The sequence below is a fragment of the Muscardinus avellanarius genome, assembly GCF_963383645.1.
Source record: "Muscardinus avellanarius genome assembly, chromosome: 15".
NCBI lineage: Eukaryota > Metazoa > Chordata > Mammalia > Rodentia > Gliridae > Muscardinus > Muscardinus avellanarius.
In genome coordinates, this window is record NC_137801.1 from 37,209,693 (window position 1) to 37,234,259 (window position 24,567).

General features: G+C 37.2%; 1 protein-coding gene across 1 annotated transcript in view; it reads right to left on the minus strand.

The window, feature by feature from the left end:
* THADA (THADA armadillo repeat containing) overlaps positions 1–24,567 on the minus strand; it is a gene marked incomplete at both ends in the record, with an annotated part of 379,586 nt that overhangs the window by 280,023 nt on the left and 74,996 nt on the right. The window contains 3 exons of the mRNA XM_080711248.1: positions 2,716–2,838; positions 7,866–7,979; positions 12,163–12,295. Of these exons, the coding sequence (XP_080567374.1) occupies positions 2,716–2,838; positions 7,866–7,979; positions 12,163–12,295 (370 nt within the window). The remainder of the gene's footprint in view (positions 1–2,715; positions 2,839–7,865; positions 7,980–12,162; positions 12,296–24,567) is intronic.

A 24,567-nucleotide genomic window follows, 5' to 3' on the forward strand; every position in this document is an offset into this window, starting at 1 on the left:
AGTGGCGCACGCTTGTAATCCCCGCGATTGGGAGGCAGAAACATGAGGATCATGCAGGTTCAGTCAGCCTTGCTGGCTTAAGAGATCCTGTTTCCAAATAAATAAATTTTTAAAAAATTACTCATTTCTGATACTTTCAATTTTGCCCAAAAGTTGGGGAAAAGTACATCAGGTTTCATTCTGGTGAAGCACTTTTATGAAAATATTTCTTGTATTATCTGGCAAACAGTTTTATGATTTCTAATTTCTTTGATGACCAAGCCACATTTCTGCCTCTCTGACTGTACTAATGATATACAGGTATTGCTCTACTTCCTATGAATGTGAAAGGTAAACACTATGTCCTCAAGAGCAGTCTGCAATGCTCCCAGACAGAATTTCAGAAGTTGTATTTCTTACAAGAAAATGCCCAAATATCCCAAGCAAGATTTGAAGAGAAAGGAAGTTGGAGAGTGTATGCTTCTGGTAATCAGTACAATAGACCAACTAACTCTCCACTAGAGGCTTATCACACAGGTATGAAATGGCTTGTGCAGTTCATTAATTGGAAAGCCTGCCTTTCTAGTAAATACTACATTCTGCTGGGGGTTTTTTTGGTTTTTTTTTTTTTTTTTTTGGTGTGTGAGTGTGTGTGTGTGTGTGTGTGTGTGTGTGTGTGTGTGACTATGAATTAAACACAGGAAAATTCTACTTCTGAGCCACACCCCCAGCCCTACGTTGTTTTTGTTTTGAAACAGGGTCTTGCTAGGTTGCTTCGAGTCTCACTTAGTTGCTGAATCGCTAAGTTGCTAACATTGGTGATTCTCCAGGCTTAGCCTCAAGTACTGGGATTACAGGTGTGTACCAACACATAAAGCCACTTTACAAGCAACTACAAATCATGGGTTATTCTCCTTTATTCTAGAAGACACAGTGAGTGACACCGGAAAATAACGACAAAGAAAAAGTCACAGCATTTCTCCCAGGAGTTTACTTTCTCAAACCCAACAGGTATACTAAGTATTGACCACTATCTTTTGAGGTCTGCATCAAAGGTTTCTAGTGGTATGCATGGTGGCACATACCTGTAATTCCAGTACTTAGGAGGCTGAGGCAGGAGGATCACAGGTTTGAGATAAGTTTCAGCAACTTAGAGATACCCTGTTTCAAAAATAAATAAATAAGAGACAGGCATGGTGGTACAAGCTAGTAATCCTAGCACTTGAGAAGCTGAGACTGGAGGATCAAAGGTTCAAGGACAGTCTCTGCAAGTAGTGAGATTCTCATGAACCTAGTAAGACCCTGTTCCCAAATAAAAATAAAATAGGGCTAGTGATAAAGCACTGAGGTAGAACAGCCCTGGTATTCTACTATCCCCGGTGCAACATAAATAACCAAACAAAAAGGAACAGGGGTGCAGTCTGAAGGCAGAATTTCCCTGGGTTCAATCCCTAGTACCACCAAAACAAAACAAAACAAAACAAAAATCAGGTATCTGGACAGTCATTAAAGTCATTATATTGCAAAAGAAAAAGGTAACTTAGTATTTTGCCTCTTTCAATGTTTATTTTTTCAACTTTTGATAGAATATATCTGTAACACTCACTCAAAATAATGATATGCAGAATCCACACACACAAAAAAAATTAAGTTACTAAGAGTTGCTCTGCCTCCAGAACAGTGTTAGTAATCATTAAGGAAATTCCAATCAAAACCCATTGGGATGGTTCCCCAAAAGTTTAAAGTTAGAATTACCATGATATACCCATATGAACTGAAAGCAAGGACTCAGATACCTAGTATGCTGATGTTCATCACTGCATTAGTCAAAATAAGTTAAAAACTGAAAACAATCTAAATGTCTAGCAATAACTGAGTAGATAAAGAAAATTTGGTACATACATGAAATTAAATATCATTTAACCTTAAAAAAGAATGAAATTGTGATACATACTATCACATGTGTAAACCTTAAAGACATTGTAGTTAATGAAATTAGTCAAACACAAAGGGATAAATATTGCTTATCCACTTATTTGATATATTAGACCATGCAAATTCACAGACACAGAAAGTAGAACACACATTACAGAAATGAGGGAAGATGGGGCGTTGGTGTTTAATGATCATATTCTGTTGAAGATTATGAAAAAGTTCTAAAAATGCATAATGGTGTTAATTATTGTGTACACATATTACCACTGAATTGTGTACACTTAAAAACAGTTGAAGTATAAGTTTAAAAGAAAGACAACTATTTACACAAAAGTAATAACATTCTAGTGTACTTTACAATATATATATAAAAGTAAAATGATTAACAGTAATACAACAGCTCCAAAATTGAGAGAAAACAAAAGTATGCTATTACTAAGTTCTTATACTTTAAGTAACACAGTATAATATTACTTGAGGCTAGATTGTGATAAGTTAAAGACTTATACTATAAATCCTAAACAACCACTAGATAAAAGGGTTATGGCTAATAAACCAACAAATATGATCAAATAAAACCATAAAACAAGAATCAAATGGACCTTGATCCAAGGATTATATCTTAGAGAAACTCCTTGATAAAAAGTAATATATACACATATATATACATACACACACACACACACACACACACACACACACACACACACATATATATATATACTCAGTGAAAGGTCAGTTTATTAAAACTTACTCAGAGGCATAATTAAATCAATGAAAATAAACAGAAAAAGCACTCACTGCCCAGACTGGTGATGTAAAGCCCAGAATTGCAGCCTTTGCTCCATCAGCAACATAAGGAATAATATTCTCCCCCAGACGTGTATCCCTGAACAAGGCTCTAAGGATATTTAAAGCATGAACCTAAAATGAAAAGTTCAACATTAGTGGTGGGTTGAAAACTAGGAAATTCTAAATCTGTCCATAAAATTACAAGAAATAGACAATACACAAGTAAAATAAATTTAATAAAATACACTAAATAACTGATGAATGAAATCTTTAAAAGTTAATAAGATTAGAACAATGCAATGAAAAAGCTTAATCCAATGAACCTAGGTAGACTCCTGCACCTAAAAATAAAAACAACACATTCTTTTCAAGGATAATGCACATTTATTTTTTTTAATGACCTCAAAGGCCAGGCATGGTGGCGCATGATTGTAATCCCAGTACTTGGGAGGCTGAGACAGGTGAATCTCAGGTTCACAGCTAGCCTCAGCTACTTAGTGAGAACCTCTACAACTTAATGAGACCATGTTTCAAAATAAAATAATAAAATAGGGCTGAAGGTGATAGCTCAGAGGTAGAATGCTCTGGGTTCTATCCCCAGTACCAAAAATGAATTAAGTAAGAAAGTAAAATGGAAGCTGGGCATGGTAGTGCACATTTGTAATCCCAGCATTTGGGAAGCTGAGACAGGAAGGATCACAGTTCATGGGCAGTCTCAGCTACTTGGTGAGGCCCTTTGCAATTCAGGGAGACCCTGTTTCAAAATAAAGAATAAAAAATCGGGCTGAGGGTGTAGCTTGGAGGTAGAATGCACCTGAGTTTCATCCATAGTATAACAAGTTAATTAATTAACTAATTAAAATAAATTAAAATGACCTCAAACTCAGCCATAAAAAGTACCAAATAATTATCATCTTATAGATTATGCTCTGAGCACAGTGGAATTCACTTAGAAATAGGTTTTCAAAATTACTTTTAAAATTGACACATTTAAAACACTTGTCAAAGAATAGTTTTTTGAACATTCAGAGATGAACAATAATAAGGTTACTACATATCAACACTTGTAGAATGCACCTTAAGTGGAACATAAAAGAAAAAATGAGCCTGGTGTGGTGGCACACACCTGTAATTCTAGTACTTGTGATGCTGAGACAGGAAAATCACATGCCCAGATAAAAGTAGACAGTCTCTGAATAGGCAACTCACAGAAATAATTTAAAAGATTAATAAATACATTAAGAAATGCTAAAGCTAACTAATAGAGAAATGAAAAATGAAGCAATTAAATACCATTTCACATCAAGCAGAAAGGTAAAAACTATAAGGGTCTGATAATACCAAAGTATTGGTAAAAATAGAAATTTTTACAATTTGTGGTTAGAAAGATACATTACTGCCGGGCATGGTGGCGCACACTTGTAATCCCCGCGCTTGGGAGGCAGAGACAGGAGGATCGCGCAGGTTCGAAGCCAGCCGCGCGCGCTGGCTTAGGAGACCCTGTTTCCAAATATAAAATGTAAAAAGAGGTCTGGGAGTGTAGCCCGGAGGTAGAAGGGCTTCCAGGAACCCCAGTACCACCAAAAATAAAAAATAAAAAAAAATTAAAAAAAAAGATACATTACTTTAATCACCTTAGTGACAACAGGACAACACTAGAATTGAATTGAATATGTGCACACCCTACAAACCTGCGATTCTACTTTAAATAACCTGGAGAAACACAAGACTGTTTTAGCATTGTTTGTAATAGAAGAAAACTGAAAACAACCTATAGAGCCATTCAAAGAAGAGGTAAGCTAGATAGAATATGCTGAAACACTTTGCAGAAATGAAAATGAATTGGACCTTATCAATCTTTTTCTCTTTTTTTTATTGTATGCATGTATGTATATGGTACTAGGGATTAAACCCAGTGGCATTCTACCACTGAGCTACACCCCCAGCCTACTTTAATTTTTAATTTTGTTTTGAAACAGGGTCTTGCCAAGTTGCTGAGGCTGGCCTCAAACCTGGGATCCTACTGTCTCAGCATTCCAAGTATTGGGATGACAACCATGTACTACCACATCCAGTTTAAACATTAGTATTCTTAAAAAAGAAGTTGACAGAAAAAACCAAAATTATAAAAGTTGTATAACCCAGGCATGGTGGTAATCCCAGTATTTGGAAGGTTGAGACAGGAGGATTGTGGTTCAAGGAAAGCCTCAGCTACTTAGTGTGGCCTTTTGCAACCTAGTGAAACCTATCTCCAACAAGAATGGCAATCATTCAAAACACAAACAACAACGAATGCTGGCGAGGATGTGGAGAAGTGGGAACTCTAAAACACTGTTGGTGGGATTGCAAATTAGTGCAACCACTTTGGAAAACAGTATGGAGAATCCTAAGAAGAATGGGAACAAATCTACCATTTGATCCAGCAATACCACTTCTGGGTATCTACCCAAAAGAAAGGAAACCAAATTACCAAACTAATGCATGTGTATCTATGTTCATAGCTGCACAATTCACCATAGCCAAACTATGGAACCAGCCAAGATGTCCATCAACAGATGAATGGATTACAAAACTGTGGGATATGTACACAATGGAATTTTACTCAGCCATTAAAAAAAACTCAATTGCATCATTTTCAGGGTAATGGATGGAACTGGAGGACATATTGCTAAGTGAGATTAGTCAGTCACAAAAAAATAAGAAATCAGATGCTTTCCCTAATATGTGAAAGCTAAGGAGAAATGGGTCACAGGAGGAACTCTAGATGAAAAAGGAAATCCTATAGAGGAGCAACAAGACAACCTAAATGAAGGGATGGGAGGGGGCAAGAAGGAAATTCTCTAAAACACACAATGTACTTAAACATATCAAAGTCAACCACTAAGCCAAGGAAGGGAAGGAGGAATGGGGAGGAAATGGGGTGGGAATTGGGTAGAGGTTAAATCAGTGAAGTGTACATGTATGTACACACAAGGTTTTTACCCCAATATGATATATGAATAAAATGCACCAATAAAATAATAATAGAAATAAAACTTATAAAAAATAAAATAAAATAAAAACTAAAAAATCAGGCTGGGGGTGTAGCTTGGAGGTAGAATGTCCCTGGGTTCTATCACCACTACCACAAAAAAAAAAAAAAAAAAAGTTGTGTAGATGATAATATTCACAGAAAAGATCTTAATGGTATGGTAAAATGCATGAGAATAAAAATGTTAATTTGGGCTAGTTACCACGGCTGAGAAGGAAAAAGAAAAATGAAATGGGGAGAAACCCACAATATAAGCAATCATATCTGTAATATTCTTAAACTGAAATTGGCCCCACAGATCTTTGTTATTCATTGTACATTTTTGTGTAAAGACATATTTCTATTTCAAAGATAAATAGCAAAATATAAATGAACCATAGGAGAGAAGAAGTAAATTATCAATTAAAGTCTAGGAAACTAATCAGAGACTAATTTTCTTTTTTTTTTTTTTTTTCCCCCTTCAGTACTGAGGAGGGAACCCAGGGGCATTCTACCTCCAAGGTACAGCCCTAGCCCAATTTTTTATTCTTTATTTTTAAACCAGGTCTCACTAAGTAGCTGGGGCTATCCACGAACTGCGATCCTCCTGTCTCAGCCACCCAAATGCTGGAATTACAAGCCTGCACCACCATACCTGGCTCAGAGACTAGGTTTTTTACTTGTTTTAGGTTTTGGGGTTGTTTTTTTTTTTTGGTGTGTGTGTGTGCGTGTGTGGTACTAGGGTTCCTGGAAACCCTTCTACCTCCAGGTTACACTCCCAGACCTATTTATATACATTTTTTTAAATTTGGAAACAGGCTCTCTTAAGCCAGCGCGGCTGGCTTCGAACCTGTGTGATCCTCCTGTCTCCGCCTCCCAAGCGTGGGGATTACAAGCGTGCGCCACCACGCCTGACTTCAGAGACTAAATTTTAAAATCTCACCAACTGCATTCAAATGGTCATTAAAATGTTATCAATCACCTTAAAATAGTCTATTTCTTAAAGGTAAATTCTATTTCCTTAAATGTTTTTATAAAACTAGGAATATTTAAGCCGGGCGTGGTGGCGCACCCTTGTAATCCCCGCGCTTGGGAGGCTGAGACAGGAGGATCACACAGGTTCGAAGCCAGCCTCAGCTACTGAGTGAGGCGCTCAGCAACTTAGTGAGACTCTGTTTCCAAATAAAATAGAAAATAGGTCTGGGAGCATAGCCCAGAGGTAGAAAGCCTCTGGGTTCCACCCCCAGTACCACCAAAAAATAAAACTAGGAATATTTAAAGTGATAGTCTAAAAAAATAGAACTAATTATATTTTTCATATTTCATTAGAAAACAACTTAAAATGATCACTCTTGAAAGGTGTTTAATAACATGATAAATATATTTTTAAAATATCTAATAGTCATCAGCAATTATGTGCCATATGTTGGTGAACACGATCTTTTCCCCTAGTGAGACTACATTCTACCCCATGGCTTCCCTTTAACAACCCCCATGGACTGTGAAATAAATACACAGGAATTAATTGTACTCAAGTGTAAACTTCAGCTCGCATCTACACTCTGAAGCCTGGACCCCCTACAACTGGAAAGGAAATCCTACTCTTCAGCATTTACTGAGGAAGTATACATTACAGAGACAAGAAGTATCTATTACTGAACAGCAGAGTAGAGCTGGAGGACCGTCTAACTCAATTTCATACCTATAGGTAGTAAGTAAAAGGACTAAATATTAAATTAAAATGTGAATATAAAAAGTTAGATATTGCTTTTAGGAAAAGTTGGTTGTAACTCAACTGTCAAGTTACAAAATGAACATCAACTCAAAGGAACACAAAATTCTAAGGCGATTAGAATGTCCATTTTCAAAGTTTTAGATGCAACAGTAAAATGAAATGTCTTACATCAGTTGTATGTTTTTACCAGAGTTTGAAAATCGTTCATTTCAATAGTTCATTTACCTAAAGCAATAGTTTATTTTGTGAACAGGAAAGGCCAGAAAACAAAACCTAAAAAAGTGCTCATAGAAACTTCAAATGCCTGCCTATCTTTAAGAGTTCTATATCTCTAGCATATACTTTTTAAAAAATCATATACCGCCAAGATTTAAAAACCACTCTCCTCCTAGCAGGGTTTATTTCTATTATTACCTGAGAGACCGTGTGCTGTAATTCACCTGTAGGACCAGCCAAAGAGATTAACTCTTTCATTGTTATTTTCAACAAGTCCATTTTGCCTTTCTTTGGTTCAGATGCCAATAATGCCTATTAGAAAACAATGCAAAAATTAATGAGACTTTATGTTATATATAGTTTATTTGATATATAGTTTATATATAGTTCTTTGTTGCCAACCTGAATCAATTCCTGAATTTAAAATTCCCTTAAAAATATGGTTATCAAGGTAAGTTTATTAAGCCATGTTGGTCTGGACAAATGGCTTAATTTCTCCATCACTCAGATTCTTCAACTAAAAATAAGGTAAAGGCAAAATCATGTCTTATCTAAACTCACTTCTGGTATACTTGTTAATTATGTAATTCTAAGAGAATGAGAAATGGTTCTCAATGACTATTTCTTAAGGACCAAAATTAGCTGGGAGCGGTGGTGCACGCTTGTAATCCCAGCATTTGGGAGGCTGAGACGGAAGGATCACAGTTCAAAGACAGCCTCAGCTACTACTTAGTAAGGCCCTTTGCAACTCAGTGAGACCCTGCTTCAAAATGATGAATTTAAAAAAATAGGGCTGGGGGTATAGCTTGGAGGTAGAATGCCCCTGGCTTCAACCCCCAATACTATTTTAAAAAAAAAAGGACCAAAATGAAGTGGCAAGTTTCAACTACCGCAAGCAAGTCATTCTGGTTAACAAAATTTATCAAACAAGAAAGTTCTCTTTCCTAGCCAGGCATGATGGGCACGTGCTTGTAATCCCAGCATTTCGGAGGCTGAGACAGGAGGATCGCTGTTTGACGAAAGCCTCAGCTACTTTCAGAGGCCCTCTGCAACTCAGTGAGACCCTGGTTCAAGATAAAGAATAAAAAGGAGGGCTGGGGGTGTAGCTCAGAGATAGAATGCCCCTGGGTTCTATTCCCAGTACAGCAAAAAAAAAAAAAAGAAAGAAAGAAACGTTCATACTTCTCTTTATACTGAACTTCTCCTCACTTAAAACAACAAACTCACGCTGGGCGTGGTGGCACACGCTTGTAATCCCCGCACTTGGGAGGCAGAGACAGGAGGATCGCGCAGGTTCAAAGCCAGCCACGCTGGCTTAAGAGACCCTGTTTCCAAATAAAAAAGTATAAAAATAGGTCTGGGAGTGTAGCCTGGAGGTAGAAGGGTTTCCAGGAACCCCAGTACCACCAAAACAACAACAACAACAACAACAAACTCTCTGGATTAAATTCCTTTTGAGAATTTTGAGGCTCCTAGAGATTGATCAACAATTTAATTCTTCATAGAGGAGAGGACTACTCTACCCCTGAAATATCAATCAAATCATAGCTTTTGAAATTCCATGGGACAAGAAGATATACCACAACTCCAAAGGAATGCTTTATTTGAATTTCCAAAGAGCTGCTTATTTACTTTGTAACTGCCAATGTGTCAAAATCCAATAAATATCTAGGTGAGCATGGTGGTACACTCTTGTAATCTTAGTACATAGTAAGCTGAAACAGAAAGATCATAGGTTCACAGCCAGCCTCAGCAGCTTGTGAGGCCCTCCAAAACTTAGTGATACCCTGTTTCCAAATAAAGAATAAGAATAGGGCTGGGGGTGTAGCTTGGAGGCAGAATGCCACTGAGTTCAATTCCCCAATAACACATAAAATTAAATTTAAGCTGGGCGTGGTGGCACACGCTTGTAATCCCAGCATTCGGGAGGCTGAGACGAATAGCAGTTCGCAGACAGCCTCAGCTACTTAGTGAGGCCCTCTGCAACTCAGTGAGACCTGGTTTCAAAATAAAGAATAAAATAGGGCAGGGGGTGTAACTCGGAAGTCAAATGCCCCTGGGTTCCATCCCCAGACTCGCAAATAAATAAAATATAAAATTTAATAAACATAAAAATGGCCACCAACCCACTTGAGGTGATAAAAAGGGATAAAGTATTGATACATATGACAACATAGTTGAAAACATATGCTAAGTAAAAGAAGTCAGACAGAAAATGTCATGTATTGTATTATTCCATTTCCACAAAATGTCCAAACAACAAATCTACTGAGACACAGGTAGATTGGCAGTTGCCTAGGGCTGGAAGCAGCAGAAGTAGAAGGGAATGGTGAGCAACTAATAAGTTTAGAGGGTTTTTCAGTGATGTTCTAAAATTAGATTATGCTAATGGTTATATAGCTCTGTGCATATATGAAAAATCACTGAATTCTATATTTTAAATGTATTAATTGTATAGTAAGTGAATCATATTTCCATAAAACTATTAAAGTAAAATCACTGTAGTCATATCTTCCTTCTTCCATATCTACTTTTCATAAGCATGTAGCTCCTGGCTCCTGAGAGCAAAAGTTTTAAGCTACTTGGCATTTTCTTAAGTATTTATAAGCCATAAGAGAGGATGATATAAGAAACACATAAAACATGTTTAAAAGAAATTTCTGAGTATACTTAGACTCAGAAGACATATATACGTATATATGTATATACATATGTGTGTGTGTGTGTGTATATATATATATATATATATATATATATATATATTGTATTACTATACAAAAAACTTCCTGTCTACACAGAAAACAAGCTCACAAACTAAGCATAGTTTTTCTCTACTACTAATACTAAGCAGAAGTTTTCAACAGAACCAAAGATCTAACATTACTGATAAGTCATGCTAAGAGAAATGTGACTCTAAGCAGATTTTTCTAATAACTGAGACCTTATTTAATAAAAATAAATAAGGAAACTACAATCAATTACTAAAGTGTCTTCTGAAAACCCTGGCTTTATTTCTCTCAGCAAAGAGCTTAGCACTTGTGCCAAGGCTGGGGTAAGAAAATACACCTGCTCAGCACTCTCTCACTGTTACCAAAACTTCATACAAGCTGAAAACTACAGGTAGCATAAGCACACAGCATAGACTTGCGGCAAGACTTTATCACAGGCAAATGAATGAACCACACTGACCCAGAGTGGGTCAGATCAGAGAAGAATTCATTTACCTTTGTCAACAACCTCTGCAATTGGTGCCCCACTGTCATCAGTCATGAAAAGATTTTGAGAATTTGAGGAATGAACAAAAGAAAACAATATATAGGAGCACTAAAAATATAAGGATATCGCATTTACTATGCTACTTCATTCCTAGATTTTATCGTACTGAATATTAAACAAGGTCTTTGGGGAAGGACCTGACAACATATTATTGTGAGGACACCAGTTTTGATTGTTTGAGATCATGAAAGTGTTAGTCTTATTTTCTACTACACTATGAAAATGAAATATTTATCAACAATAGTAATAACTGGATGAGGTGAGATGAAGCAACCTTCAAGGTACAATTATAAAAAAAATACAAATGGAAACAGTGGCTCTAGCCTGTTTTCATCTGTGCTCAGGAATGCATTTTCACACGCAGAGGGAGCCAGGAGTCAGGCAGTCTGGGCTTACATATTCACTCAGCTCTTCCAATCTTTGTGGCCTTTAGCAAGTCATTAACTTGTCTAAGTCCCAGTTTCTTCATTTAGCATTTATATAGGTGATAGCAGTGTCTCTCTCATACCCTTTGGGGAAGGAGTAAATGAGGTAATACACATGAAATAACCACAGATAAATGCTAGCTACTACTAAGATTATGATCATTTTATGGATGGCCCTTTTATGGAAGGATTCAAAAGACACTATTAACATTGTTTACCTAAAGTTGTTTTTTTTTTTTTTTTTTTTTTTTTTTTTTTTTTTTGGTGGTACTGGGGTTCCTGGAAGCCCTTCTACTTCCAGGCTACACTCCCAGACCTATTTTTTACTTTTTATTTGGAAACAGGATCTCTTAAGCCAGCGCGGCTGGCGCAATCCTCCTGTCTCCACCTCCCAAGCGCGGGGATTACAAGCGTACGCCTGACCCAGCCTATCTAAAGTTTTAAGGGTCTTGAAATGAGAAGATGACAATTTTTTTTTTTTTGTAATTTAGGAGGGAGAAAAGGAACACGTGTACTTTCTGCAAGCGAGCAATGTCACAGTGATGTATGCCTACTTAATACACAGATGGAAATCTATACCACCCTCTGTTTATATTTCAAGATTGACCTCTGAAAAGGGTTTGTTCCGAGAACAGACCTGTCACAGAACACGCTGTCCACACATTTAAACAAAGCCACAATTGCTATGGTATTGAAAAGAGAAATGTCTGTTATAAAATATGCTTAGTCACATGTCAAGAAGGTCAGAATACACTATCAAAATACAAACAGCTATGGTCCCGGAGACAAGTTACCTGTATGTAGAAAGGAATTCCAGCACTACGCCTAGTAGCACAGAGTTTAGATGAAGACTCACTACATTTAATTTCCTCCAAAACATTCCATAACCACTGTTCTGGCAGCTTTTGCAGACTCACATTTGGGCACCTAAAAGGTACATACATTCAACATTTCAAATTATTGGGTACCAAGAGGTAAAAATACAAACATTACTTTTGTATTTGTACATTAACACTATTAGAAAATAATAGCTTTACTTTGGGAGTGAGAGGGCAGCAATTAAAAAAATGCCTCACTTGTACTTCGTGCCTACTCTCCTCTTTACTATGGGTCTTAAGATTTGAAATTATTAAAGAGTCTATATCTTAAAATTACTATGTGTTAAGTATGTGTCTTGTCTGCCAAATAAGCTTAAATACGTAGGTTTGCCACCACACGCAGAATCTTCTTAAGTTAATCAAGCTCTCATAAATATATCCAACTATAAAAACAAGATTCCCAACAGACTATAACTGTATAGTTAACTGTAAGTTATGTTCTATATTTATAGTTATACATATTCAAAGTCATCATATTTTAAATTATATTTTAAAAATTATTTTCATCTCTCAAATTGTGACCTACCAAAAATAAAATTTCAACCAGAATATGTGAAATATATGAAGAATGTAAGTTGTCTGGGAAAAGGCAAAAACATTTTTAGGTTATTTGAACTTTTATCACTTGGCTTCTGCAATATACATTAACTATTATCCTAGAGTGTATAAGAATATTTAATTTTTTCACTTTTAAACTTATGCCCCACCAAATTATTGAACATTATCTGAAGAAATAATATATTCAGTGGTTGGTGGACACAATTTTCTTAGAAGGATACCCAGATATAAATCCTGAAATTAATATATGAAAAAAGTTAAAAGTCTAAAGGGTTTTTTAAATTGAGAAAGACAGCCTGCAGAAAGAGAACATTTCCCATTTGTAATAAGAATTAGATATCTTGGAAACAGATATGGAGATTTGTTGTTGTTTGTTCTGTTTTACTGTAGCTTGACATAAAATATATACCTTGAGTTTCTAACTAACCATTTAAAACAGCCAATTCAAATCAGGAGCATGTTTCCATAGAACAAAACTGTATATATATACATATATACATATATGTATATATATACACATATATGTATATATATATACACACACATATATATGCACACACATACACATGAATAATACTTTTTTGTGTGTGGGGGCATTCTACCTCCAAGCTGCACCCTCAGCCCTTTTTATTTTATTATTTAGAAACAGGTCTATGCCAGGCGTGGTGGCGCACGCTTATAATCCCCGCGCTTGGGAGGCAGAGACAGGAGGATCGTGCAGGTTCGAAGCCAGCTGCACGTGCTGGTTTAGGAGACCCTGTTTCCAAATAAAAATGTAAAAATAGGTCTGGGAGTGTAGCCCGGAGGTAGAAGGGCTTCCAGGAACCCCAGTACCACCAAAAAAGAAAACAAAAAAAAAGAAACAGGTCTGTTATTGACAGCCTCACTAAGTTACTGAGGTTGGCTTTTAACCTGTGATCCATCTGTCTCAGACTCCCAAAAACTGAGATTACGAGTGTTCGCCACCACACTTAGCTCTGACTACTATTTATTTATTTATTTATTTATTTATTTATTTATTTATTTAATTTTTGTGGTACTGGGGGGGTAGAACCCAGGGGCTTTTCTACCTCCAGGCTATACGCCCAGACCTATTATATACTTTATTTGGAAACAGGGTCTCACTAAGTTGCTGAGAGCCTCACTCAGTAGCTGAGACTGGCTTTGAACCTCTGTGATCCTCCTGTCTCAGCCTCCCAAGCACGGGGATTACATGTGTGCACTACCATGCCTGGCTGAGTACTACTAATTTAAAGGAGGCATTTTATAAAGTTTGACAGAAGCCATGTAGGGTGGTGCACACCTGTAATACTAGTACTTGGGAAACTGAGACAGGAGAATTGCAGGTTTGAGGCTAGCTTTATTGATTTAGCAAGGCCCTCAGCAACTTAGTTTCACAAAAAATAGGGATGGAGGTATAGCTCAGAGGTAGAACACCCAAGGGTTATACCCCTAGTACATACATACATACATACATACATACATACATAAATGTTTGAAAGAGACTTAAAAGTATTTCAGCCATGAATGCTATTCCCAACAGGTTCTATGATTTTAAAGGTTTCCTTTTAGAATGGGTTAAAATCTACCACCTCACCCCTGCTTCTTCTCACCCCTTAGCTAACAAAACTAGCTCTCAAACCCAGAGGAGAAAGGAGGGGGAAGAGGAAAATCTCTAAAACACACAATATACTTAAACATATCGAAGTCAACCACTAAGCCAAGCAAGGGAAGGACAAACGGGGAGGGAATGGGGTGGGAACTGGATAGGGGTTAAATCAGTGATATGATGTATGAATATAATGCACCAATAAAAAAAGTTTTAAAAAAAGATACCATTCATCAAAAAAAAAAACTAGCTCTCAAAAATCTGAACCACTAGATTAACAACTAAATGAGATGTGTGAATTCTGATTTAGACAGGTCAAATGTAAAAAAGATACTGCCAAGTAACCGAGGAAATTTATTTAAGTTTTAGATATTAGATGACACCAAAAATTACTTATAAGATGTGCTAACCACATTGTGGATAGGGAAGAAAAATCCATACTTCTAGAGATGCATACTGGAAAAGTGTGGTACTAAAACTCACAAGTTGTGAGTAAAGTGGCCATGAGATCTAGGGGCCAGAGGTGGAGTGCATTGGTTTAGATTTAGAATGTTCCCATTCCCTCCTGGAAATAAGGTAGCAATGTTAGAAGCACTGCTTGGTTGCTAAGCTGGGACTCCTGGGGGCATGGCCTTGGGGATTATATGGTCCCTCTTGCCTTGATGCTCCCTCTCTGCTTCCCACCACCAAGCTCTGAGCTCCAAAGAACCGGTCTCACATGGACTAAACCTAAAATACATCTTCCTTCTTCCAAGCTGTGCTGTAGATCTGCTTTGGATTATAGCAGTAAGAATGTTGACCGAGACCATATACATATACATACATACATACATACATACATACATACATACATACATATTTGAAAATTTTCATAACTGCCGGGCGTGGTGGCGCACGCTTGTAATCCCCGCGCTTGGGAGGCATAGACAGGAGGATCGCGCTGGTTCGAAGCCAGCCTCGCTGGCTTAAGAGACTCTGTTTCCACATAAAAATGTTAAAAAATAGGTCTGGGAGTGTAGCCCATGGGAGTGTATCCCGGAGGTAGAAGGGCTTCCAGGAACCCCAGTACCACCAAAAAAAAAAAAAAAGAAAGAAAGAAAATTTTCATAACTAAACTTTACACCTTTTATCTTTGTAAGGATAGAAGTTAATACCTAATCACTGGATTTTGTATCTTTTAAAAATTAGCATAGCCGGGTGTGGTGGCGCATGCTTGTAATCCCCGCACCTGGGAGGCCGAGACAGGAGGATCACGCAGGTTCAAAGCCAGCTGCACTGGCTTAAGAGACCCTGTTTCCAAAAATAAAATAGGTCTGGGAATGTAGCCTAGAGATAGAAGGGCATCCAGGAACCCCAGTACCACACACAAAAAAAATTTAACATAAATATCTTATGTTTCATGGAATCATTTTTTTAGTTTATTGCTACCATTGCCAGGTTTATATTCCTTACATAACTGTCCAATCAAAAATTGAAGTTCGCCGGGCGTGGTGGCGCACGCTTGTAAATCCCGCGCTTGGGAGACAGAGACAGGAGGATCATGCAGGTTCAAAGCCAGCCACATGCGCTGGCTTAGGAGACCCTGTTTCCAAATAAAAATGTAAAAAATAGGTCTGGGAGTATAGCCCGGAGGTAGAAGGGCTTCCAGGAACCCCAGTAGCACCAAAAAAAAAAAAAAAAAAAAATTGAAGTTCAAATTTCTTAAGGCAATTATTTAGATCCTAAAGTCATACTACTAGAGTAGATGCCTCCTTTAACATTCCTTCTTCATTGCCTCCATCCTCAAATAAAATTTGGGTTAATTACTCCACAATGAATGGAAAAGGAAAAGAATTAAAGCAAGAGCCATTTTTGTGATCCAACTACCCCCCCCAAAAAAAAGTTGGCATTATAAAGGTGGCAAAAGTAAAAACTACTTGACTTATTTAATATTATCTGTGAATTTCATTTACTTGCATTTTATTCTCCACCACAGGACCTGGCTTACAGATTACTATAGTCAGACATAGAATGCTTCCTAAAGAGATCATAAATTGGTGTTCAGAGTTGTTATAATTGAGTTATGAGGGTTGTAATCTCATCAGTAGGTAAAGACATTATGGTGGACTTATCTGGGTGGTAACTTGGGAGGGTAGGTGTGGCTGAAGGTCATTCCCTGGGGATGTGGCCCTGGGTACTGTATGTGGACACTGATCCCCTTGCTCGTATCTCTTGGGTGATGTGAGGCACAGAGACCATGTTCTCTCTTTGCTTCTGACCATCATATCCTAAAGTCCAAGGACCCCAGCCTCATAGAGACTGAACCCCAATATCTAAAAAACTTGTGAGCAAATAATTCTTCCTTGCTCTATGTTTTGTGGTCAGGTCTTTTGAAGAATGCTGACTGAGTCACAGATAATGTGCAAAGCTCAATAATCCTGTAGAGATTCCCTATGTAGGAAAAAATGAGGAACAAAAGGAATTGCAGTAGATGAAGGGTATTTTTATATTTCCTTTATTCCTATCAAGGATACTGAAATATGAGTACAGCAAACAGTAGCTAAGTGATGATCCTTAACATGGCCAGTGAACCTCTCCCAGGATGCAGAAGGAGGCAGGACTAGGATCAGAGTGGGCTATATACCACACCATTCATCACCCTCCTCTGCAGGAACTTGACTAAATAACCAAATCTTGATCTGTCATCTAACTCCTCTTCCATCTTGACCAAGCTCTCCTAGCTTGAAAGGTCAACCTGGACCAGCCCTCCTACTTAAATCTAACCTTAACTTTCAAAATTCCTATAGACCTTTAGTCTGGTAAAACTGTTCCCATCACTGTTTTCCATACTTATGTACAACACACACATACCCATACAGACACCACACCATAAACACACCCACAACCCAATATTCCCAACTAAGTATTTGTTTAAGGTTCGATAAATATTCCAATTACGCAAATTGAAAAAACTACCTCCAAATAAACTACATCTCAAAGGACCTTCCTTTAAGTTTCTAATTTATCTGAGCAACTGTTTGGCTTTAGGTGCACAGAGGGTGGGTCTATTGTCACAGGAGTGGGATTTGAGCTAGATTTTGACAGTTGTGAAGGTAAAATGGTAAAATGGGTCAACATATGTATGGTTAAAGAAGTAGGAGAGGAGTATCAATAGGGAAAATAGCCTAAGTCCCAGAGGCCATTTCCTTGTTTTAGATTCTTGGCTATTTTAACTGTAAGCACTTGGCCAGGCCTATTTATTGCCTTGAGTATTGCACACTAAGGACCAAATGCTCCTTGTTAATTGAGGAATTTAAAAACAAAGGCCAAAAGAATGTTTTACAAGGGCAAGGCTGGCAAAGTGCCCTCAAAAGAGCCCTCTCTGCCTACTGCTGAAGACCCAGGAACCCCAAGAGTTCTGGGAAATGCTCAAGGCACTAACTCTTACCATCTAATCCAGACCTTCTTGTTTTGCTCTGGAAATCCCCCAGATCAAACAAGCTTTTTTACAGAATCTTTTAATTGTCTGGTTTCCAATTTGGACTTTGCCACTGGATCCTGTTTCTCTGATTCTTTTGTTTTCTAGCTTTCCATCTCCCCCAGGGAAGTGCCCCAATCCCCAGAGCCATAGGAGAGAATTTTGTCCATTAACACAACTCCTACCCTTTTTGATAAAATGAAGCATACTGTAGTTTAAACAAAACCAACTCACAGTATCATACTAGAGATGAATTTGTTATATACATATTTTTGTTCCATACACATATATATATATATATCAAAAATATATGTTACATATATCCTGCTACAAAGGAAAGAAAAACATTTATTGAGTTTACTCTATGTCAGATCAACATTACGCTTTTCAAATATGACCTTACTTCATCCGTGTAACAAACAAATCCTTGAGAAAGTATTATTTTTCCCCAACAACAAATGAGATACAGTATATTACAGTGGTTAAAAACACTGACTATGGCGGGGCGTGGTGGCACACGCTTGTAATCCCCGCGCTTGGGAGGCAGAGACAGGAGGATCGCGCAGGTTCGAAGCCAGCCGTGCGCGCTGGCTTAGGAGACCCTGTTTCCAAATAAAAATGTAAAAATAGGTCTGGGACTGTAGCCCAGAGGTAGAAGGACTTCCAGGAACCCCAGTACCACCACCAAAAAAAAAAAAAAAAAAAAAAAAAAAAAAAAAAAACAGTGACTATAGAGCCAAGTTATCAGATTTAGAATTTTTCTCTGGAACTTAATAACTCTATGATCCGAGGTAAGTTATAAAACCTCTTATTTCTAACTTGCCTCTTCCATCAAATAAAGGTAGCTTGGAGGATTAAATCAGTTGACTATAAAGAGAAAACCCATGGAATGGGAATCTTTGCCAGCTATCCCTCTGACAGAGGACTGATATCTAGAATATACAAAAAAATTAAAAGACTTTACACTAAAAAAAACTCCAATCAAGAAATGAGCAACTGAATTGAATAAACATTTCACAAAAGAAGAGATACAAATGAAAAAAATGGTCAACATCATAAGCAATCAGGGAGATGAAAATCAAAATTACACTGAGATGCCATCTAACCCCAATCAGAATGGCAATCATCAAAAACCAAACAATAAATATTGGTGAGAATGTGGGGAAATAGTAATTCTTCTACACTGTTGGTGGAATTGCAAACTAGTTCAGCCACTATAGAGATCAGTGCAGAGATTTCTTAGAAAACTGGGAATGGACTCACCATATGATCTGGCTATATCACTCCTGGGTATTTTTCCAAAGAAATTGAAACTAGAGAACCACACTGATATATTCATACCCACATTCATAACAGTGCAATTCACAAGAGCCAAATTATGGAAACAATGTAGGTATCCATCAACAGATGAATGGATTACAAAATTATGGGAAATACACACAATGGAATTATACTCAACTAATAAAGAAGAAGAAAATGAAGTCATTTGCAAGAAAATGGAAGGACCTGGAGAACATTATGTTGATTGAGACTAGCCAATCACAGAAAGTAAAGGGTCCTATGTTTTCTCTAATACACTCAAGCTATGGAGTAATTAGGATACAAGAAGGACTCCAGATAATGAAGAAGAAACCTCAGTGGAGCCAGGGAGGTGGTCCAAGCGAAGGGAAAGAAATAATTTCACTCATGGAAATAATACCATTGACTGTGTATACATATATCTAAGTACTACTCTATTGGGAAGGAGGAAAAATGGAGAGGCGGAGTGCAGGGTGCCCAAGTGCTGTGTGCATGTATATCATTGTCAACATGATTTACATTATGATGTGAGACTATAATGTACCATTAAAACCAAACTATAAAAAAATTAGGTGATTCTTGTAACATGTTTATTAGGTTCATAATAGTCATTTCCTAAAATTATTAACCATGATTATAAAAAATGCAAGTTCTAAACAGTTTCAATGGCACTTATAATATTGAACAGCTAGTTGTTTTATATTTTGACAAGACACCCCACCCACATGACATATGTTAATAATTTCCCCAATATACAAATAGAAACACTAAAACCGGCTGAGTTGAAAAACAAGATAATCATCTGGATCACACTGATTGGAAACACAAAGCAGTGGGTGTGCTGATATGAGAGACTAGCTGGGTGACATCACAAAACAGCACAGCAACAGTGGTGGCCATGAAGTCAGTTTTTGTGAGGTAACTTGCCTTTTTCCCAGAAAAAAGGGAATTAGAGTGTCTTCCTCTCCCATGAAAGGGGCTACTAGGAAAGCCTGAGGCTATAGCTTATCAGGGACACAGGGAGACTGGACCAGGCTGATTACTAACTCAATGACTATTAGATCTGTGATATCCCCCATATCACTGGCAGTGGGAGAGAGGCTGGGATGAATAAAATGCTACTAATTTAGTTTCCCAAATGAAAAAATGAGCCAAAAGAAAGCATAAGTAAACAAATAAAAGGTTTCCAATCGTAGCTAGGAAACAAAAATTCAAAATGTAAAAATAAAAATTATATTAAGACAATCTTAAAATCAACAATTAGAACACAAATTCACTCCATATCAAAAGTGTGTGTGTGTGTGTGTGTGTGTGTGTGTGTGTGTGTTTAAGTGTGCTACTGGAAATTGAGCTCAGGGTCACTCTACCACCAAGCTACATCCTCAATTTAATTTTTTATTTTAGTATACTCAAAAGATAACCAAAAAAATAAGTTCTTTATAAGAGCAAAACCTTTTGAAAAATAAACAGTTCTGTAATAAGAACAGGTATTTATAAAAATAAGGATATTAGAACTATCATGAATGAAAGTGTGCTTTCCAAATAATGACTAATTCTAGTGACATGGAAGAGAGTTTTCTGTTAAGTTCACCCCAAATAGTAGATGGAATGATAAAAATGTAATGCATATATACAAATGTGTGTATATACAAATGATAGTTTAAGAGAATCCAACATTAAGTCTAATAGAAGTTCTGGGGAAAAGAATAACTATTGGGATTGAAATACTCAAAAAAATGGGAAGACATTCTTAAAATTTTCACTATTGGAAGAAGTCAGAAGGCTTCAGATTCACAATACATTCCAAGTACTTACTCCAAGTAAATAATACCTAGATAGTATATTGAAATTGTGACTAAGGAAAATAAAACCTTACAAGCCACAGGAAATTTAAAGAATATGGTACTATAAAAATATCAGTTATACCAACAAAAATTTCTTATTGGTAAAAGACATATCTTGAACAAAACACTAAAGGAAATAACTGTCAACCAAATTCTATGCTCCATTAAACTACATTCAAAAGTGGAGGCAAGATGGAGATACTGCACCAAATATAGGTGTATCTCCCTGAGGCCTTCACTAAAGAAACTCAAAAGGATGTACGTCCATAGAGTTAAGTAAACACAGAGTAGTCTCACTGGGCTGTCTACCAGACATGTCAAATTTGACATGTTCCATACTAAACTCCTGAACTCCCCCTCCAGATACCTGCTCCACCAATGGTCTCCCCCAATCTAAAAAGTAAATAACAAATTTATCTTCAGGGACTTGGGTCAAGGACTGTGGAGTCATCCTTTCTCCAAAATATCAAATCTAATCCATCTACATACCTTCTGTGTTTTACTTTCCAATTATATCTTACTCTGATCACTTTTTACTGACTCTACCATTCCCCAAGCATCACCATTTCTTTCTTGAATCAAAGTTATATTTTAATCTCCTACCTGGTATTTCAGCCACTGCAATATGATTTATCCTCAACAACTGTCTTTCCATACATTCCACTGCCTCCCCAATTTACTCAGAAATAGCAAAAATCCAAACATAACATCTAATTCCCAATATATCTATGAGTCCATTTTCTACAATTCTTTCCCTTGCTCAAATCAATATATATGTGACATACCAATGTTCCTTCAGTATCCTCAGTCTATGCCTCTCAGGAGTTTTGTACCTGACATTCTCTCTGATTTGAATGCTCTTCCTCCAGGTGTTGACATTGAAGCTATACAACTGCTGATTATAGTTTTCACTATATCTTCAAGTATGTCCAACTATTTTACACAAAAATTGTGTGTGTGTGTGTGTGTGTGTGTGTGTGTGTGTGTGTGTGTAGGGGAAGGATATTTGCCCAAAGTTACAAAGAGAATGAGTGGCAGAGAGATAATTAAAATGTACATTGACACCAAAGTTCTTGCTTAATAAAAAGTCATTACTTCAAGAAGCCTGTTCAAAATTATACATTTGACTTGATCTGGCTTACTGAAAGATACTAACAACTCTCTGTTACTTCAGTCAATATCAATCTTCATTTTTAAAAAAGATCTATAAAGCACCTAGTAGCTACACTGCAGTATACTATACACTAGGAACAGAGCAACCAAATGAAAATTCCAAGCAGCATAAAATTTAGAAAGCATTTTCATGTGACTTTGAGATTTATTATCACAGTATATTATTTTTAAGAATTATCTTGCAGCCGGTGTGGTAGTACATGCTTGTAAACCTAGTACTTGGGAGGCTGAGACAAGTATTCTTTTATAAATAATAAAATAGAGGTGTAGCTAAGAGGTAGAATTAGAATGCCCCTGGGTTATATCCCCAGTACCACAAAATGAATGTTTGAACAATTCTAAAGATACTTTTTAATTTTATATCCATGTGACTGTAGGAAGAAGTGAGGGAGGAGGAGGAGGAGGAGGAGGAGGAGGAGGAGGAGGAGGAGGAGGAGGAGGAGGAGGAGGAAGAGGAAAAGAAGATTTCCAGGGAGCAGAAAATCCAAACTCTAATCCTGGCTCACAAAGCCCTATACATTTGGAGAACCTCATTCAACTTCATCTTATCCCACTTTACTCTTTAATACCTACAGGTTTCTTTTTTTTTTTTTTTCTTTTTTTTTTTTTTTTTTTTTGGTGGTACTGGGGGTGGAACCCAGAGGCTTTCTACTTCCGGGCTACACTCCCAGACCCATTTTATACTTTATTTGGAAACAGGGTCTCACTAAGTTGCTGAGAGCCTCACTAAGTAGCTGAGGCTGGCTTCAAACCTGTATGATCCTCCTGTCTCAGCCTCCCAAGCGCGGGGATTACAAGCGTGCGCCACAACGCCCGGCAATACCTACAGGTTTCTGCACTAGCTATTTCTCTTGTTTGGAAAGCTCCTCCCAGCAAGCTGCTCCTTCTCATCATTCAAGACTAAGATTAAATATTACTTTAGTCTAAGAAGAAAGATAGACTTTTCCTTGCCACCAAACATTATCACATCAAAATACATACTGCTCTCTGATAGTTTCTTGGGACTTTCTGTGTCCCATGATTATCAGGGACTCACTGTGTCCTTTCCATTTCTCTATTCCCAGCACCTAACACAGGGTGGTACCCAACAGAGAGCTAAAAAAATATTTGTTGAATAAATTAATGGCCTATAACTGACCAACTGCACTGGGAACATCATTCTAATAAACCATGCTGACAAAGAAAAAGAAAGCATAAACAAGTGTTTCTTTATGACAAGAGGCACCATAGGTAGCAGGTGATGCAGCTCCTCAGCTTCCTGAATCATGTATAATCACATTCAGCATATCACTTCATCCCAAGTTCACAGTGCTCACATTAATATATTTGTACTGAAATTTCCAAGGAACCTATCAAAAGGAGCTCTGGAAGCCTAATGACTGCCTCAAGAAATAATCCTCCCACCCAGGATTCAAGAACAAAACCAGGTAAAGGGTTCAAAACCAAGTATAGTTCAAATTAATGAAAAGTGTCACTTAACTAACATTTGTGAACATGGGGTAGAAACCACATTGCAAATGACCACCGTTTCTGAATTTTAGCAATAGATAAAACATTTAATACAAGGTTATAACCTTTTTCTTTCTCCCCTGGGGCTCTTCAGGAAATGTCCATCTAAGCCAGTGGCTTCAAATATTTCTTATTTGGCTTTCAAATATATACCTCCAGCCAGAGTGACCAACTGTCTCTCTTTTCCTGGGACTACTAAGAGCTTTTCAGAATGCTAGAATTCTAGTACTAGAAAATTGGGGGATACTTAAGAAACCCTACCTCCAACTCTGAATCCTCCAATCTCTTGAACTGTATTCCCAACTGTATGCTATACCCCTGGGCAGTGCCCCACACATCTACAGCCTTATCCTGCCTCCCATGGAACACTTCCTCTTAACCTTGCTTTTTAGTTAATGGCATTAATTATTCTTCCTATCACCTGTGACAGACAGCTGTTCAACAAATAGACCTTTGTTTAATTTCTGCCCAATAAATCCTCTAACTCACTTTTCTAATCCCAACAATTAAAATACTAGGCTAGAAGTTCCTGTAAGAATCAAGGTCCATGTCTTACTATTATTGTACCTCTACTGTGCCTACCTGTTACAATCCCTCATAGAGAGCGGGTGATGGGAAAATTTCTGTTTAACTGCTCATCTCTAAGAAGTTCCAGAAAAACATTTGGGTGTTAGTGCTGGTTCTGTCACCTAGTTGAGTGGCTATGAACAAATCACTTCATTTCTCAGTGTTTAAAATCATTGTAGAAATGCTTTAAAAATCAGTAAGGTATTGTTCTCTGAGCTATTATTACAGAGAAGACAATGATTCTAAAATATTAAGTACCCAAAGCTCCTGATGAGAATGTTCCTCTAACACCTCATTATGGCCCT